The sequence below is a fragment of the Elephantulus edwardii genome, unplaced genomic scaffold (assembly GCF_000299155.1).
Source record: "Elephantulus edwardii isolate Elephantulus edwardi_28Jun2011 unplaced genomic scaffold, EleEdw1.0 scaffold00096, whole genome shotgun sequence".
NCBI lineage: Eukaryota > Metazoa > Chordata > Mammalia > Macroscelidea > Macroscelididae > Elephantulus > Elephantulus edwardii.
This window is the reverse complement of record NW_006399846.1, coordinates 6192075-6210428: the sequence shown is the minus strand read 5'-3', so window position 1 is coordinate 6210428 and position 18354 is coordinate 6192075. Positions and strand designations below refer to the sequence as shown.

The 18354-nt window shown below is 41.9% G+C and overlaps 1 protein-coding gene across 1 annotated transcript in view; it reads right to left on the bottom strand.

Moving 5' to 3' along the window:
- EFCAB4B (EF-hand calcium binding domain 4B) overlaps positions 1-18354 on the bottom strand; it is a 136163-nt gene that overhangs the window by 90284 nt on the left and 27525 nt on the right. The window contains exon 4 of the mRNA XM_006891301.1: positions 15837-15983. Within this exon, the coding sequence (XP_006891363.1) occupies positions 15837-15983 (147 nt within the window). The remainder of the gene's footprint in view (positions 1-15836; positions 15984-18354) is intronic.

Here is an 18354-nt window from a genome sequence, read left to right as displayed (position 1 = left end):
GAAAAAAAAAAAAAAGAAAAGTAGCATATAGTTCAGTTTGTCTGAAGTGTGGTGAGAGAGAGGGAGGTGTACTATTAGGGCAGTAATCAAACTCTTTGCTGTCAAGTCAGAACCAACTCATAGCTGACCTTCCAGTTTTCAGAGCCTGTACATAATATTTCAACATCATGGGCACTTTCAGGCCAGCTTTATGGATTTTTCTGTGCCTTTTTATAGGTGCATTTTGTAAGCTCTGCCTTATCACTGTGCTGATAAACTCCTCAAGGTTGGGGACTCTGTTCTGCCTGTTAATCTCAGTGTTGGTATAGAGTAGGTGCTCGGTCAACATTAGCTGCTGGTAGCACACAGGTTGCCTGGGCTCCACTTGGACATGCAGCAGTAATGACTTCTGACACCGAAGTCATTCCAAAGGTGCTTGCCTCAGTGATGGAGTTGAAATGTCACATCCTACATTAAAAGTCTAGCTTGTGGAGAAGTGTGAGAGAGATTCTGACAGCTCACCAGGACTTGCTGTTCCTCCCAGGATACCTCCTTGCCGCCAGCCTCAAGTTTACACCAGGTCATTCTTGTGAGTTTTCTCCCTCTTGAACTAAAGAAATGCCCCTCCCACAAACAAGTGCAAACTTTTAGATTCACCTTCTTTTAGATGATGTCCCAGAAACACTTAAGTTAACCTTAAGTCATGTGCAATGACCAAAAAGTCCATTTACGTATTTTAACCCTACAGACAGACATCAAAATGGTCATGCTATGAAGAAGAGTCTGATTCGCAAGAACCCTCTATCAGGTTTCTGAGGCTGCAAATCTTTAGGAAGATTGCCGTTCTTTCCCCTTTGGACTGCCATAGATTGCTAAAAGAACCAACAGGTCAGTCTTGGAGGAAGAACAGCCAGAGGGATCCTAAACAGGGAGTAGGGTGAGCTTAGTGTCACAAACCTTGGACATACAGTCAGGAGGTACCAGTCCCTGGAGGAGGATGTGATGCTAAGAAAGCAAACAACCAACAAAGAGAGGAAGACCCTCAAGGAGATGAAATGGCACAACGGCTGCAGTCATGGACTCAATTCACCACAGCAGAGGGTGTGAGGATGGTGCAGGCAAGGCTTTTATCTGTTCTATATCAGTCCCTGTGAGATGGAACCAACTCTATGGTACCCAACAACAAACTCAGTAGACGAGGGGTTCTTTTGGTGCTAACCTTAAGCACTTAGCTGTTAACGGAAAAGTTGGAGGGTGGGGATAAAAAGAAAAGGTTTGTGGTTCGAAGCTACCAGCTACTACTCAGGAGAAAAAGACTTAGCAATTTGCTACTGGAAAGATTATCATTTAGGAAATTGTAGGACAGTTCTATGACATCCTATAGAGTGGATGTGACTATGCATCAACTCAGCTCAGTGGTATACAACAACAGAGCCATAGGGCTGCCCTTTTCTTGTCAGACTTCTGAGCTGTGAGGGCTGTCGGAGAGCATCTGGTCCAGGTGGAAATCAGAAGCAGGTGGTGAACGTAACGTAGGGGGTTGCCGGGTATGACCAAATTTCTATTTTTCAATAAAAATAAGAGAATAAAAGCGATTATAATAAAAATAAAAAGCTCAGAGAGGGTCACATTTAATAAGGATGAATTCTCCTTCATGAAACTTTCTTTTCTATTATACACATATGTACACATATAGAGGTGGCAAAGCAAGAAGTAGTTCTTCCTGTTGGGGTGCAATTACACAAGGTTTAAAAAACACAGGTCCACTTTTCTCTTGCTCCCAATAAGGAAACTGATTCCCAGAGAGGTAAAACGTATTGCTGAAGGTCACACAGCTGACAAGTGGTGAGGTCTGGCTGTCTTTGTTCTCTAGTGCGCCTAACAACAGAAATATCACAAGCGGAAGTGCCTTAATAAATAGAATTAAGTTCTCTCACAGTTACAGAGGCTGTGTTTATGTGCTATCTAGTCAGAACAGACTCACAGCGGATGCTCTAGTGGGTTTTCAGAGGCAGTAAATTGCACAGGAGGAGATTGTCTATCTTTCTTCTGTGGAGCAGCTTATGGATTTGAACCATGTGTTTTCAGGTTGGCAGCATAGCTCCTAACACTAGGCCCTAGTGCTCCCTTAAGAAGGCTAGAAATCCAAATTCCCAGTGCTGGTACTAGGGGAAGGCGTTCTCTCTGTGTAGGTTCTGGAGAAAGCTTCTTGTCTCCTTGCAACAGCTTGTGGGACCAGCTTTCTTAAGAGCTTTACAAGTCTCTTGGCATCAGTCTTCCCCTAAGTGTAGCTGGTTCTTCAGAGCAGGGCACTCTCAGTTAAAAGGAGATATATATATTCTGCTCCAGCACCTCTTTCTTGTTGGTACTGATCCCTCCTTCTCTGCTCACTTCCTTTTTATTTCTTCTAAGCTAAAATTCACACAGGGAACCACAACCTAGGGAACCTGTCCTCATATCAGATAAGGGCTTTGACCTGAGTAAAGTTATCTTATCCCACCCTCATCACTTTACAACTGATTAGTTGATTACATCAGATCATATCACCATCATGCTATTACATAAGTGCCACATGGCATCATCATGCAGCTGCCAAACTGATGAGGATCATGGTCTAGCCAAAAATACACATATTTTTGGGGATATCGTGCAATCCATGACATTAGAGAGAACTCAAGTTTCTGTGACTCTACTCTCATGACAGCCTGAAGTTCAGAGCTGTGCACCCAGAAAACACCTTCAGATAGGATTAGCCAGAGAGCTCAGTGAACCTCCAAACCCTCCCGAAATCCCAGCCAGAAGGAACACAGACTGGCTGGCTAGGGCAAGTATAGCCAGCAGGGATAGCAACTGAGAGTGGGCAGGCAAGGGCTGGGAATCTTTGGTAGAGCTAGTTTTGCACAAAGTGACCAAAAGTGGCCTTGACTTTCATCTCAAGCCATTTTTAAGTAATCACCAATTAGTGCAAAAGCACTAACAAAGGCTACTTGCAGATGGACATCTGGGTTAAGAGGCTCTTCCGCCGTGAGGAGCACTTGTCTCTCCCTGAAGGAGCTTAAGGCCAGCAGAGAAGCACCCTTCAGAGAAGAGCCTGGTTGAGAACTGGGGGAGAGTCTGCTTAGGCTGGGATTACCCTCCTTAGAGACCAGAAGAGCATCCTCTTCTCTGGGAGGTACCATCTGACTTCTGGGTCAGACTATGATGGGGTTGGGAAGTGAGGATGAGATGAGGGACATAAACTAGTCTTTGTTGTTGTTAGGTGCTGTCGAGTCAAGTACGACTCATAGTGACACTACAAACAACAGATCTGAACCCTGTCCTGTCCTATGCCATCCTCACACTTCTTGACACACAAGAGTCCATTGCAGTAGTCACTGTGTCAAACCAACTGGTTGAGGGTCTTTCTTTCCTTTGCCAACCCTCCACCCTTCCCAGTATCATGTCCTTCACCAAAGAATGTACCTCCTAGGAACATGCAAAAGTATGTGAGGCAAAGCCTCATCATTCTTGCCTCCAAAGAGCCCTCCAGCTGCACCCTCTCCAAGACATATCTGTTTGTTCTCTTAGCCATCCATGGGATGCTCACTGTTTTTCTCCAACATTGCAGATCAAAGGTGTCAATTCTTTTCCTGTCATTCTTTTTCATTGTCTAGCTCTCAGATTCATCACAATTAATTGAAAACACTGTGGTCTGAATAAGATAAACCTTAGTCCTCAAATTGACATCATTGCTTCTCAATACTTTAGAGAGGTCCCTAACTGCAGATGTGTCCCAGAGCAATGTGTTTCCTTATTTCCTGACTGCTGGTACCAAAGGTGTTAATTGTGGATGCAAGCAAGATGAAGCTGTTGACAGTTTCAATCTCTTCTCCATCCATCATGATGCTGTCTATTGGTCCAGTAGTAAGAATCTTTGGTTTTTCTCCTAGTTTTATAGATGAGACAATGGAGGTGCAAGAGAGGTCAAGGTCACAGGGCAACCCAAATACAAAATCATGCATTACTCAAACCCAGGTCTCCTGATTCCCCACAATCCACTTCTCAAATCCACACAGGAAACCCCAAGATATCTCATTTAAGTACAGATTCAGGGATGAGGCCTAAGAGTCTGAATTTTGAATACATTTCTAGATGATTCTGGAGGTGCTGGTTCACGTGCCACACTCTGAATATCATGGCCCTACACCATGTTCTCTACTTACTGCAGAGGGTCAAGGACTGCAGCCTTCAATATGGACCGAGGCTCAATGTTAAGAAGACAAAAATTCTCACCACTGGACCAATCGGTAGCATCAGGATGGATGGGATTGAAATTGTTCACAGCTTCAGTTTGCTCGGCTCCACGGTCAACACTCTTGGCACCAGTAGCCAGGAAATAAAAAACACGTATTGCGATGGGAAAGTCTGTGGTTAGGGACCTCTCCAAAATACTGAAGAGCAACAGCGTCTCTCTGGAGACTAAGGTCCGCCTGATACAGGCCATGGTTTTTGCAATCACTTGTTATGCATCAGAAAGTTGGACAATGACTAGGGAGGATAGAAGGAGAATTGACGCCTTTGAGCTGTGGTGCTGGAGAAGAGTATTGAATGGACCATGGACTGCCAAGAAAACAAACAGATTCATTGTAGAGAGGATTAAACCAGGCTGCTCCTTGGAGGCAAGAATTCTGGGGCTTCGTCTGACATATTTTGGACATGTAAGGAGAGACAGGTCTTTGGAGAGGGACATCATGCTGGGTAGAGTGGAGGGACAGCGCAGGAGGGGAAGACCCTCTATGAGGTGGATTGATTCAGTGACTGGGGTACTCGGGATGGGTTTGTCAGAGGCAATGAGATTGGCAAAGGATAGAGCATGGTTTAGGGCTGTTGTACATAGGGTCGCTATGAGTCGCAAACGACTCGACGGCACATAACAACAACAACAACAACAACGACAACACCATGTTCTCTAGAAGAATAAAGGGATCCTTAAACCTCACCTTTAATTATGACTCAAGCTCTCTACTCCAACCAGGCACATTGCAATTAATATACTTACTTTAAACTCTAATGATAGAAGTTATTTTCCATTTCACTGAGTATGTATTATGTGTCAGCACTGTTCTGAGGACTAGCCTGCACTGAGTGATTAACAATCGCAATAACTGTTAGACACTCTCATGGCCCTATTTCACAGCAAACAAAATTTAGAGAGAGAAGTTAATTGATCCAAGTCACACAGCTAGTAAGTGGCAAAACCAAGGTTCAAATTTGGCTCTGTCTGATTCCACAATGTAATTTGCTACAGGTAACATACAAGGATACTATTAAGCAAAAGAATGTCTGTGGTGCAATGGTTAAATGCCTAGCTGCTAAGTAAAAAGTCCGTTTTCAAGCCCACCAATTGCTGCAGGGGAGAAAGATGTGGCAGTCTGATTCCATAAATATTTAGAACCTTTGAAACCCTATGGGCAATCCTACATTGTTCAGAAAATACAGGGTCACTCTGAGTCAAATCAAAGTGACAGTGATGAGTCTGTTTTAATTTGATTCAGTCGTCCCTTCTAAAGCTTTGAGAATTCCTCTTCCATAGAACACCGCTGGCACTTCTCTGTCATATAGGGTTGCTCTGACTTGGAATCAACCTGACTGCACCCAACAACAGAACACCTTTAACACTCTTTTAGTCAAAGATGTTTCCTTCAGCATGTTTTGGCCTCAAATTTTCCCATAATTTCTGAGCCTGAAGGTCCTTGTTTCTAGACCTACGTATATCAGTTATTCACAGGGGTTTTGAAGACCTGTTATTTCAGAAGTGGATGGCCAGTCCTGCTTCTTGGCATCTTAGTCTAGAAGCTCTGCTGAAACCTGCCTACCATGGGTGAGCTGGTACTTTCTCAAATACCAGCAGTAGAGTTTCCGGCATCATAACACACAAGTCGCCCAACAAGTCATATAACAAATTGGCAGCTCAGTGAGATACACATAAGAGCCAACTATAAAGCAAGCAAGAAAGCACATAAATATCATAAAACAAATATGAATGTTATGGGAAATGGGGGGGAAAAGTACAACCAGGTGGCTCTTTGATGGCAAGGATGGTGAACTCCTCTCACATACCTTTAGGCATGTTGTCAGCCTAGGCCAGTCCTTGGCAAAGGACATCATGCTGGGATGGGGGGGTTGTCAGATAAGAAAGGAAGACCCTAAAAACATAAATGGATGGCCACCACCGTGATTGTAAGAATGGGCTCAAGCATATCAGAGATGGTGAGGGCAGAGCAAGATCTGTTTTTAACAGGGTCTCTATGAGTTGTAGTCAATGCAATGCCACCTAACGACAACAGTAAACACATACCTGAAGGAGACAGGGTGTGGGGTGCTTACGTAGCTGGCTGCTCAATGAAAGACTGGTAGCTGGAACCCACCTACCTGCTCTTCAGGAGAAAAACTTGACAATTTGCTTCCATGAAGATTACAGCAAAAGAACCCAAACAAACAAACAAATCCCAAACCTTTGGGCACTTCTACTCTTCATGTGGTGTCACTATGGGTTGAAACACCACTCAAAAGCCCCTGATAGCAACATGTCCTCAACAAGCACTGACACATTTTCCTAGTGTTGACCCAGGGGAGAAGCACAAAATGAAGAAGAGCTGGCATTCAGAGGACACAGAAAATACACGACGACCCAGTCTTTCTAAATGGGGACCCAGTGTGTTTTCTCTTAGAACATTTCAGAGTAAACTTTGCTCTTTTGGTTTTAGTAAAACCATTTTCTAAACACAATTTCTCAGTATTATTGTTTAAGAACAATATGTATTTTATTATATATACTTATATTTCCACTTAAAAACATAAATAAAATAACCTGGTAAGACACATTTGAAATTGGGTCTTTCGTACTGATAGGGATAAACCAAAAAAAACCCCAAACCAATCAAAAACCTCAATAACAACAATAAAAAACCCCAACAAACCCCAGACAACAAACACCGCAACTCCTTGTCATTGAGCTGGAGTCAACTCATAGCTGACCGACCCTCTAGCAGGGTCTTGGAGGCTGTAAATCACATGGCAGAACTTGTCCATTATTCTCCTAAGGAGTTGCTAGTAAACCTGAATCACCAGAGAGGCATGCCTTTGGATTCATAGGGCAACTCCCTACATACTAAGCTACCAGAGCTCTAAAAAGAGGTAAAGTAAGAATTAATACTTAGATTCTGCTATGCATCGGTCAGGCTGTGTAAGGCATTTGACACGGAAGAATTGGAGCTTCTCCTCAAATGTTCCTAAGTAATCCCTGGAACCAAATATACTCTTGTTATCAGGTCCTTTTAAGAGCAATCATTTTGGAAATCACAGCTGAGGGTAAAGGAATGAATAAATGGGTCATGTGGTGAGGGAAATCTAACATTACATTAAAACTTCAGGTAAGACTATGTATGAGCAAGGGAATAACCTTTTCCAGCTTAACTTCAGAGACTAGAAAAGTGAAATCAAGATACACTAAATGCTTTAAGATGAAATGTGTTAAATTTTGGACTAAATGGCTGCTGGACTAAACCTGGACTTCAATTGTAAGATAGGCCTCACCTATGCTCCAATTTATTTCCCTAATAAACCCCACTCTTGGTACAAAAATAATCATTTTGGGCATTTTAGTGGCAGAATGGTAGAGTAACTTTTAAGGAATTCTTATTTTAGGCAAACTATTGTGCTGTAATCTCAAAAGCATGTAGTTCAAGTCTACCAGCTTCTCTCTGTGAGAGAAGGATGGGCAATCACTTCCCATGATTAACTGCCTCTGAAAACCTTCTGGAGGGTCAGTTATGAGTCAGTTCCAACTCTATGGTACACAACAACAACATATGTCTGCTACAAGGGACCTCTCCAGAATGCTGAAAAGCGATGATGTCAGTCTACACACTAGGGTGACCTGAACCAGGCCATGGTCTTCACAATTACTTGCTATGCTTCAGAGAGCTGGACAGTGACTAAGAATGACAGAAGAATAATTGATGCCTTTGAGTTATGGTGCTGGAGAAGAGTCTTCAAGATACCATGGAATGCCAAGAAAATAAATAGGTCTGTCTTGGAGAGGGTGAAACCAAGTCTTTATTTGGAGGCTAGGATTTTGAAGCTCTGTCTCACATATTTTAGCCATGAGGCCAGGAGAGATCAGTCCTTGGAGGAGGACATCATGCTTGGAAAAGTGTAGGACAGTGCAGGAGAGGAAGACCCTGGATGAGATGGATTGATACAGCAACAGGAGCAATGAGGTTTGATCTGCTGGAATTAGTGAGACTGACTCAGAACAGAGAAGGGTTCAGAGCTGCAGTACATGGGGTCACTATGGGTCTCAGAAGACTTGACATCACATAACAACAACAACAAAATGGTTCTCCGAATATTTCACCTTGGAAATGATGATGATTTAGTAATCTTATTGTTGTTATTGTTGTTGTTATTTTTATGTGTTGTCGAGTCACTTGTGACTCATAGCGACCCTATGTACAATAGCCCTAAACCCTGCTCTATCCTGTGCCAAACTTTCTTTGACACACCTACCCCCATTTCCTCAGTGACTGAATCAATCCATCTCATAGAGAATCTTCCTCTCCTGCACTGTCCCTCCACACTCCTAAGCATGATGTCCTTCTCCAAGGACTTAACCCCCTTGTAACATGTCCAAAGTATGTCAAAGCTTCAGAATCCTTGCCTCCAAGGAGCAGCCTGGTTTCACCCTCTCCAGGTTGAACCTATTTGTTCCCTTAGCAGTCTATGGTATATATTTAATACTCTTCTCCAGCACCACAGCTCAAAGGCATCAATTCTCTTTATATCATCACTAGTCACTCTCCAGCTCTCTGACGCATAGCATGCAATTGTGAAGACTATAGTCTGGATCAGGTGAACCTTAGTCTCCAGACTGACATCATTGCTCTTCAGTACTTTAGAGAGGTCTCTAACAGCAGACTTACGCATCGCAATACATCTTTTAATTTCCTGGCTGCTGGTGCCAAGAGTGTTGATTATGGAGCCATGCAAACTAAAGCTGTGAACAGATTTGTTATTATATACCATAAAGTTGACTTAGACTCATAACAATCAAAGAAAACCTTGCCTGCTCCTCTATCACCAAACTCATTGCTCTAGTCACTGTGCCATTCCATTTCACTATAAAAGTCTATGGTATATCCAACACTGCACCAATACCACAATTCAAAGCTACCAATTCTTCAGTCTTCCTCATTCATCACCCAGCTTTCACATAGATAAGAAGCAACTGAAAACACTATGGCTTAATCCAGATATTCCTTAGTTTTCAAAGTGACATCTTGGCTCTTTAGTAGAATTTTCCAATGCAATGTGTTTTGTGAGTTTTTGACCTGACTCTTATTTTGGCTGTTTCATATGCATATCACAGGTTGCTGATAAGTTTTCCTCCAATGGTGATGCCACGTTCTTCTTCACATAATCAATTTTTCCAGATTATTTTCTCAGCATAGAGATTGAAAAGGAATACTGAAATGATACAACCTTGATTCACACCTTTTCAGATTTAAAACCACACACTTATACTATCCTCTTGTTCTGATTGAATGACTCCTCTTGGTCCTTGTACATGTTTCAAATGAATGCAATTAAGTGTTCTTGAATTTTAATTCTTAATGCTATTCATAATTTATTAAAATCTACAGAGTTGAATGCCTTTGCATAGTCAATAACTTTGTTATCTGGGGCTTCTAGAATAGAAATACCACAAGTGGGTGGCTTTAACAAGCAGAACTTCATTTTCTACAGTTTAGGAAGCTGGAAGTCTGGATTCAGGGTTCCTGGCAAAACCTGCTAGAATAGCCTTGTTAGTCAAAACAGCTTGGTTCTGGTACAATGATAGATACATGGAGTAATGGAACAGAATGGAGACATCCAGAAATAATTCCATCTGATCTTTGGCAAAGAAAGGCCCACAAAACAGTATATGGGGGAAAGACAGTCTCTTTAACAAATAGTGCTAGCAGATAGGGTGTCCATTTGCAGAAAAAGGAAACAAGATCCATGCCTCATATTATATGTAAAAACTCATGTAAAATGGATTGAAAAACTCTAAATATAAAATCTAAAACTATTAAGGTCATCAGAGAAAATTAGGATCAAACTGAAGGGTCCTTACAGTATAAATAAACTATCAATCATAACTGAATAATGCATAAAAAGCAGAAGGACCATCTGAAAATGAAATCTGTATATACATCACAGACTTCTCCAAAAGAGTAGAAAGAGAACTTATTGATTGTTATTGTTGTTGTTGTTATGTGCCGTCGAGTCTCTTGCGACTCATAGCGACCTTATGTACAACAACCCTATACTCTGCTCTGTCCTGTGCCAATCGCACTGTCTCTGATACTCCCATGCCAATTACCCCAGTCACTGAATCAATCCACCTCATAGAGGGCCTTCCTCTCCTGCGCTGTCCCTCCACCCTCCCAAGCATGATGTCCTTCTCTAAGGACCGGTCTCTCCTCACATGTCCAAAGTATGTTAGACGGAGCCTCAGAATCCTTGCCTCCAAGGAGCCACCCAGTTTAACCCTTTCCAGGATGAATCTGTTTGTTTTCCTAGCAGTCCATGGTATTCTCAATACTCTTCTTAGTTAACAAATATGGTATTCTCAATACTCTTCTTAGTTAACAAATATTTGACAACAACCTATCAGACAAGAGAGTAATTTTTAAAATTTATAGAAAAATTCAACATATAAACAACAAAAAGAAAATCCAATTAGAAAAATTGGCAAAGGACATGAGCAGATACTTCGCCAGAGAAGTAATTTAACATCCAACACACACATGTAGAAATGTTCTCAATCATTAAGCCATTAGAGGGATGTAAATCAAAATGGCAATGCGTTCAAGAATAGTTCACTAGTAAAAAAAATGTTTACTAAGACAGAAAACAACAAATGATCACCAGCATGTGGAGAAATTGGAACTCTCATTCCCTGCTGGTGGAGCTGTAATATGGTGTAACCAGTGTGCAAAATACTATGGACCCTTATTTAAAAAGTTCAAAATAGAACTACTATTGATCAATCAAGACGACTACTAAGCATATATTCCAAAGAAATAAGAGCCAGGACATGAACACACCCATGTCCATTGCAGCATTCTTTATAATAGCAAAGAGGAAAATAATCTAAGTGCCTTAGGGGCAGAATTCAGCATAGAGTTGGAGGCACTGTCACACAGGTGGTACCACAGAGCTTTGCTTGGATGCATCTGAACTAAGCAGACAATAGTCTGTGGAATCTCCCAGTCCTGGAATTGTTAGGGACAGAATATGAGCAAGTCTGAGTGTGAACAAGACTGCAGCTCACCTCCATGTGTCTTTAAATTCTACTTAAACCTTGTTCAGGAATTTGGCCCCATCTTTGGGATTATACTGAAAAGATTGACCTAGATTGTACTGCATCTAATTCTGTGTCTCATAAGCTGAGAGCCTATTGCTAAATGATTGCACATAAGCCCAGTTTCCCTAATAGCACATACATTCTCATACAGGAATTAGGACCGATAAGACATGGCCTCTATTTTGAAAACCATGCAGGTGCCCACTCTGGTTCAGCCTTTTAGAAATGTCTTCAGGTGTTCTTTTTAATTTCTGTGATAATTTTTTAATTTTCTACTAGTTTATTTACAAAATTTGAATATATTTGTTTTCAAGAACAAATTCTTTCAATTTCCCTCACCCTCTCACCCATCAAATTGTACAACCCCATGATTAATCCCCCAACCCCCTGCACATCTTCATCCCTCTGCTTCCAACCTATCCCACCCCCTTAGATCCTTATACTCATTCTACAATAATAGTTTTATACAATATTTATCCTTGTGGGACTGAGCTAGTTCTCATAGCATAATGCTATCCAGTCCCTCCTAAGTTAGGCCATAATTTACAGAATCATTGCTCCTTTGTGTTGTATAGTATTCCATTGTGTGAATGTACCATAATTTCTCAATCATTTGATTGTGGTTGGACATTTTGGCTGTTTCCATGTTCTTGTGACTGTGAATAATGCTGCTATGAACATTAATGTACAAATCTCCTAAGTTTGTGCCTCAATTCTTTATTTTCTCAGGATAAATTCCAAGTAGTGGAATAGCTGGTTCATATGGAATTTCTATGTTCAGCTTTTCGAGGAAGCAACAAACTGCCTTCTAGAATGATTGCACCATTTTAAAATCCCACTAACAATGTATAAGAGTTCCTTTCTCACTAAATCCTCTTCAACATTTATTACTTACTGTCCTGTTAATCTTTGCCACTGTTACTGGAGTGAGATGGTACCTCATTATGGTTTTGATTTGCACTTCTCTTACCGCCAGTGATTTGGAGCATTTCTTCATGTATCTGTTTGCCATTCAAACATTCAAATATCTTCCTCTGTGAAAATTTTTTCCATGTCTTTTGCTCATGTTGTAATTGGGTTATCAGTCTTTATCTTGTGGAGGCCTAGGAGTATTCTATAAACTTTGGTTATGGTTATGAGACTCTTGTCTGAGAGGTAGTACCAAATGTTTGTTCCCAGTCTGTAGGTGTGCCTTCCCTGCCTCTGTGAGGGCAAGAGAAATCTTGAAAAATCACTAAGAATTGGAAGAGGGTTGGGGACAAAAAGGACAGCCAAAGAGATGAGCAACTGTGATGGGGATAAGAAGCCAGGAGTGGGATTTTCAGGGGGGGAGTTATGAACCACCTTAAAGAAACTTTACTTAAGGCCAAGCAAGGCTGGTCCTCCATTGGTGGGTAGGCCCTAGTATGCTCGGGCATTACTGCCCAGTGATGGGAATAGTGAATTCCTCAGGGTTTCAAGTGTCAGATTGTCTATGAAACTTGTTGTTGTCACTCATGAACTCTATAATCTGGGGCAAGTTACAAACTATGCCTCATTTAATTGCATTTCACTTTTCTTACATTTTGTAAATAGTGCATTTCCTTTTCATGGAATCATAAGTTTGTGACAACACTACAGCAAGGAAGTCTGTCAGTACCATTTCCCCAAACAGCATGTGTTCACTTCATGTACGCAGGGTAAATTTAGGTAATTCTCACAATATTTCAAAAGATTTCTTTAATGTTAGTGTATACTTACTGTAGTATAGTGCATACATAATCTTTACAAAAACCAACCTGAATAATACCACTTTGTTTTCATGATTTTTCATTTTTGTTGGTTGGCATACAAAATTAGTAAACAAATGTTTCCTTTTATATTGTGTTCCACACATTGCTCTACGTAAATTGTGTTTCATAAGATCATTCCCATACATTGTGTTTTATAAAATCTATCACCATTGATGCATGCCCACCATTACCCTGCCTTTTTGGGTCCCACTGGATCTTTTCTAATTCCTTCATCACTTCTTTTCGCCCACCAAACTCTGGGACCTCATGATTCCCGCCCTGACCCCTTCACCACTCTCCTCCTTGCCCTTCCCTCTTTGGACTCTTGTACACATTTTACTTGTTGTCTTGTTTGTTTTACTGCAGTGATTTGAAATTGAACCCACAATATCTCCAAGGCATACTTGTACTTAATCATTCAGTGCTTTGTGTATCTCAGAGTCATGAAAATGAAGTGAATTTGTGTATATAAGATATTTAGAATAATATACTAATACTTACCGTATAAACTCAAACTCATTGCCATGGAGTCAGAATAGACTCATAGCTGGCCTCTCCGAGGTGGTAATCCATATGGGAGAAGTTGGCCCTTCTTTCTTACTCAGAGCCTATGGTGGATTCCCATCCCCAGAGAAGCTTGGCATTTGGGTTTGGGTTAACAGTCCAACTCCCTGTGGATTACATCACCAGATCTATCTGTTTGGAATTTGGTGAATGGTTAATAAACATCATGAAGGCTTAAAAAAAATATGACTGTCACCTGCCAGATTTGACCTGAGTTTAGAAGAGGCCATGGCACTATGTTAAATAGATTTTACCTGAAAACAGAGAGGAATGTCTATCTGTGTTTTATTGTCTATGCAAAGACATTTGACTGTGTGAAACATAACAAATTGTGGCTAACCTTGAGAAAAATAGGAATCCCAGAACACTTAACTGTGCTTATACAAAATCCTTATCAAGAATATCATCCAGGAAGAATGCAAAAGGTCATTACAAAAACAGAGGGGGAAGAAAATACCAAGATGGATGTCAGAAGAGACTCTGAATATTGTATCAGAGTGCCAAGAAGCCAAAGCAAAAGGAAGAAATCAAGTTCCTAAGGAGCTGAGCAGAAGATTTCAAAGGGCAGCACAGGAAGACAAAGTAAAGTATTACAATGAAATGTACAAAGAGCTGGAGTCAGAAAATCAAAGGGGTTGAACTAGCTCAGCATTTCTTAAGCCGAAGGAACTAAAGAACAAATCCAAGCCTTGAGTTGTAATACTTAAGGATGTTTGGGCAGAATATTAAATAATCCAGGAAGTATTAAAAGAAGATGGAAAAAGTATATGGAGTCATTGTACTAAAAGGAATTGGTGGACACAGAAGAATTTTGTGAAACAATGTATGAGCAAGAGTCTGTGATGATGAAGGAAGAAGGCTAGGTTTAGAAGAGGCCATGGTACTAGGGATATTATAGCTAATGTTAGATGGATCTTGGCCGAAGGCAGGGAGTACCAGAGGAATGTCTATCGGTGTTTGATTGACTATGCAAAGACATTGGACTGTGTGGACCACAACAGATTGTGGCTGACTCTGACAAGAATGGGAATCCCAGAACACTTGATTGTGCTTATGCAAAACCTATATTTGGACCAGGAGGCAGTCATGAGAACGGAGCAAGGAAACACTGCATGGTTCAACATTGGGAAGGGTGTACACCAGGCATGTGTCCTATCTCCATACCTTTTCAATCTATATGCAGAACAGATTATCCCAGAGGCTAGGCTCTATGAAGAGAAATGTGGCGTCAAGATTGGAGGAAGACTCATCAACAATCCGTGTTATGCAGATGGCACAACCTTGCTTCCTGAAACTGTGGAGAACCTGAGGTGTTTGATGCAGAAAGTAAAGGGCTACGACCTTCAATTCAGATTGAAGTATCAAGAAAATAAAGCTTCTCACCACTCGGCCAACTGGCAGCAACATGGTAGATGGAGAAGAGATTGAGATTTTATTTGCTCTACAATCAACACTCTTGGCACCATCAATTAGGACATCAAAAAACAAATTGCATTCAGAACATCTGCTGTCAGGGACCTCTCCAGAGTACTAAAGAGCAATGATAACAGTCTAAAGACTAAGGTGCACTTATCCAACATGGTTTTTGCAATCACTTGCTAGGCATCAAATAGCTGGACAATGACTAATTATGATAAGGGAAAGACCAATGCTTTTGAGTTGTGGTGCTGGAGAAGAGTATTGGAAATACCATGGACTGCTAAGACAACAAACTTGTAGGATCTAGAGAAGATGAGACCAAGATGCTCCTTGGAGGCAAGGATTTTGAAGCTCCATCTCACATATTTTAGGCATGTTGCCAGGAGGGACCAGGCCTTGGAGAAGGAAATCATACTTGGAGGGGTGGTGGGACAGAGCAAGAGAGGAAGACCCAGGGTTAGATGGATTGACTCAGTAACTGGGGTAATGGGGATAGATCTGTCAGAGACAATGAAATTGGCTTAAGAGAGGACAGGCTTCAGAGCTATTCATAGGGTCACTATAAGTCACAGGTAACTCGATGGTTCATAACAATAGTCCAACCTATGCAGACACCATGGAATATTTTGGTAGAAGATATAACAGAAGCCATGTTTTGTATTACTATTTCTTATATATATTTACAAAGAGCAGCTGAAACTGGTACTTACTTTCTCAAAGCGAATTCTAATTCATTCTTCTCCTCATGGGCTTCTTGGAGCTGTGAGAAGATCCTGGTCAGAAAATCCTCAAAGTTGGACAGTAGATGAGGTTCGTCTTTCTTCAGCTGCACCCAGAGTTGTTTGACATCGCTTTCACTACAAAAGAGCAAACGATGCTAGTGTGGGCGTGTGGCAACAAGGAAACGACTTTATGCACAGAGTTTCCTAGTCATGAACTTGACTGAGAAAGGCAACATCGTCACACCATTACCACAATTATCACTACCATCACATTCAGGAAGATGTGTTGGTGATGGCTGAGTTGTTCCTGGCTCATGGTGTTTGAGCCATGGTGGTGTTGAAGAGTATTGAGCATACCATGGACTGCCAGGAGAACAAATAAGTCTGTCTTGGAAGAGGGTAAAACCAAGGTTTTTCTTGGAGGCAAGGATTTTGAAGCTTTGTCTCACATACTTCGGGCACGTGGCCAGGAGGGACCAGTCCTTGGAGAAGGACATCATGCTTGGAAGGATGGCAAGACAACCCAGGAGAGAAAGATCCTGATGAGATGGATTGACATAGTAACTGGGGCACTGGAATTACGTGTGTTGGAGTCAGTGAGACTGGCTCAGAACAGGGCAGGTTTCGGAACTGTTGTACAAAGATGAGTCACAGGTGACTCGATGGCACATAACAACAACATGGTGATCTCAGGGCACAATGGGTAAAGTGTTGCCTGGCCCTACATCATTCCCATGCTGTTTGCAGATCCCACCATCATGAGCCACAGAGTTTCCAATGACTGACTGGAATTGTATCACCATTTCTTTATCCTCACCCATTTTATCCTGAGAGCTCTGATAAAACCTGTTCAACATCATAGCAACACTGACACAAGCTTCCACTGATACATGATGTACTTGGGCTGGGAATCCACCCCAGGTCTTCTACACAAAAATGAGAGTTCTACCACTCAACCACCAGTATTATCACTGCGTTAGCCCCCCATTATTGAATGTTTACTATGTGCCAAGCACTTTGTACATATTAGTTCATTTAATCTTCACAAGGGTGCTGTGAAGTAGGAGCTTTTATTACCCTGCTTCTAGTGAAGTGAGTTGCCCAAAATCAATTAGCTGGTAAAGGATAGAGTCAGAGTTAAACCCAAGGCAGCCTGTGTCCACATACATCTTTAAGAATTGTTCCTTCCTTATCTTTCACCGTCAGTCATTCCTTTTGCTACGAGGCCCTAGCTGGGGGCTACATTATCTTTCCCACCACACTACCACCATTCTCCACTGCACCAATTCTCCGATATCTTTCACAATGGGTCCACTGATGTCAAGAATTAAGATAGGCTCGGGAGATCTCAGCATGCCAGGAAAAGAGAGGAGGAGGGGCACTTCAAACAGCAGGGTACAAGTTCCGTGTTTCAAGGAGGGTCTTGCCACCCCCGAGGAAGATGGTCTTCAGCACTGAGAGGAAAAGCTGTGTCAGCTGATGGATGACAGGAAGCAACTGTTACTGCAGGGAATGGAAGAGACAATGCAGCAACCCACTGGACCTGGTGGCAAAGGGAATGACTGGCAGGTGACAGGAAAAGAAGGCTCAAGTCTAAAAGATATATGTGCACATATGGACAGACAAGCATGGAGAGGACACATGGGGATAGGCAGAGAGGCAAAGACACAAGGTGGCATGTACAAAAACAATGGGGTGCTGTGGACACAGACACATGAGGCCACACTGGTCACCAGAGGAAGCAGAAAGGATGAACGTTCACCACGTACCACCTTCTGGAAGAGCTTCGCAATCTACAGCCTACCATCAGGTCAGAGATAGAACTCATTTTCATCCTATCAAATTGAAAAGCCAGTACAATCTGAGGATGTCAAAGATCAGGAACTCTTAGAATAAAGAATAAAATCTTTGATGCCTGGGCCTCAGACATTATATTTGAGACACTCCCCTCAGAATTGGTATTTGATAAATGCTGTGTTAGCAATGGCCCTGAGACAGAGGTTTAGTCTCTGCACTCAGAAGAGGCCCAGCAGGAAAGGAACTCGCCTTTGACCATCTGCCCTTCCATCCTGACTCTCTCCTTTCATCTTCACTTTCTTTCCTTCTATCCTTTCACTCTCTAATCCCATCCAGTCGCACACTTCTTTTCACCTTGAACATCCATTCATCCACACACTCATCCAGGCATGCCTACAAGCATTCGTCCAACCAACTAACCAGTCAGTGTGTATGTATTAACTCTTATAAACCCTGCCCGGGACAGCACGTTAAGGGGGAATCTAAAAAAAAGAGAGAAGGGGAAGTAGGAAGCTTCTCTACTCCCCAGAATCAGTTCCATGTTCCACACACAGAACATGTGGTGGGTTATCCACTGTATCATAGGAGGTAAAAGGCAGGAGGCACTAAGTGCTCGGGGTTAATAGGATCTCAGAGAGACAGCACGCTGCCTTCCCATGACTGTGACAGATGGCTCCCTGAAGAAATAAACCCCTTACAAAATCAAGGT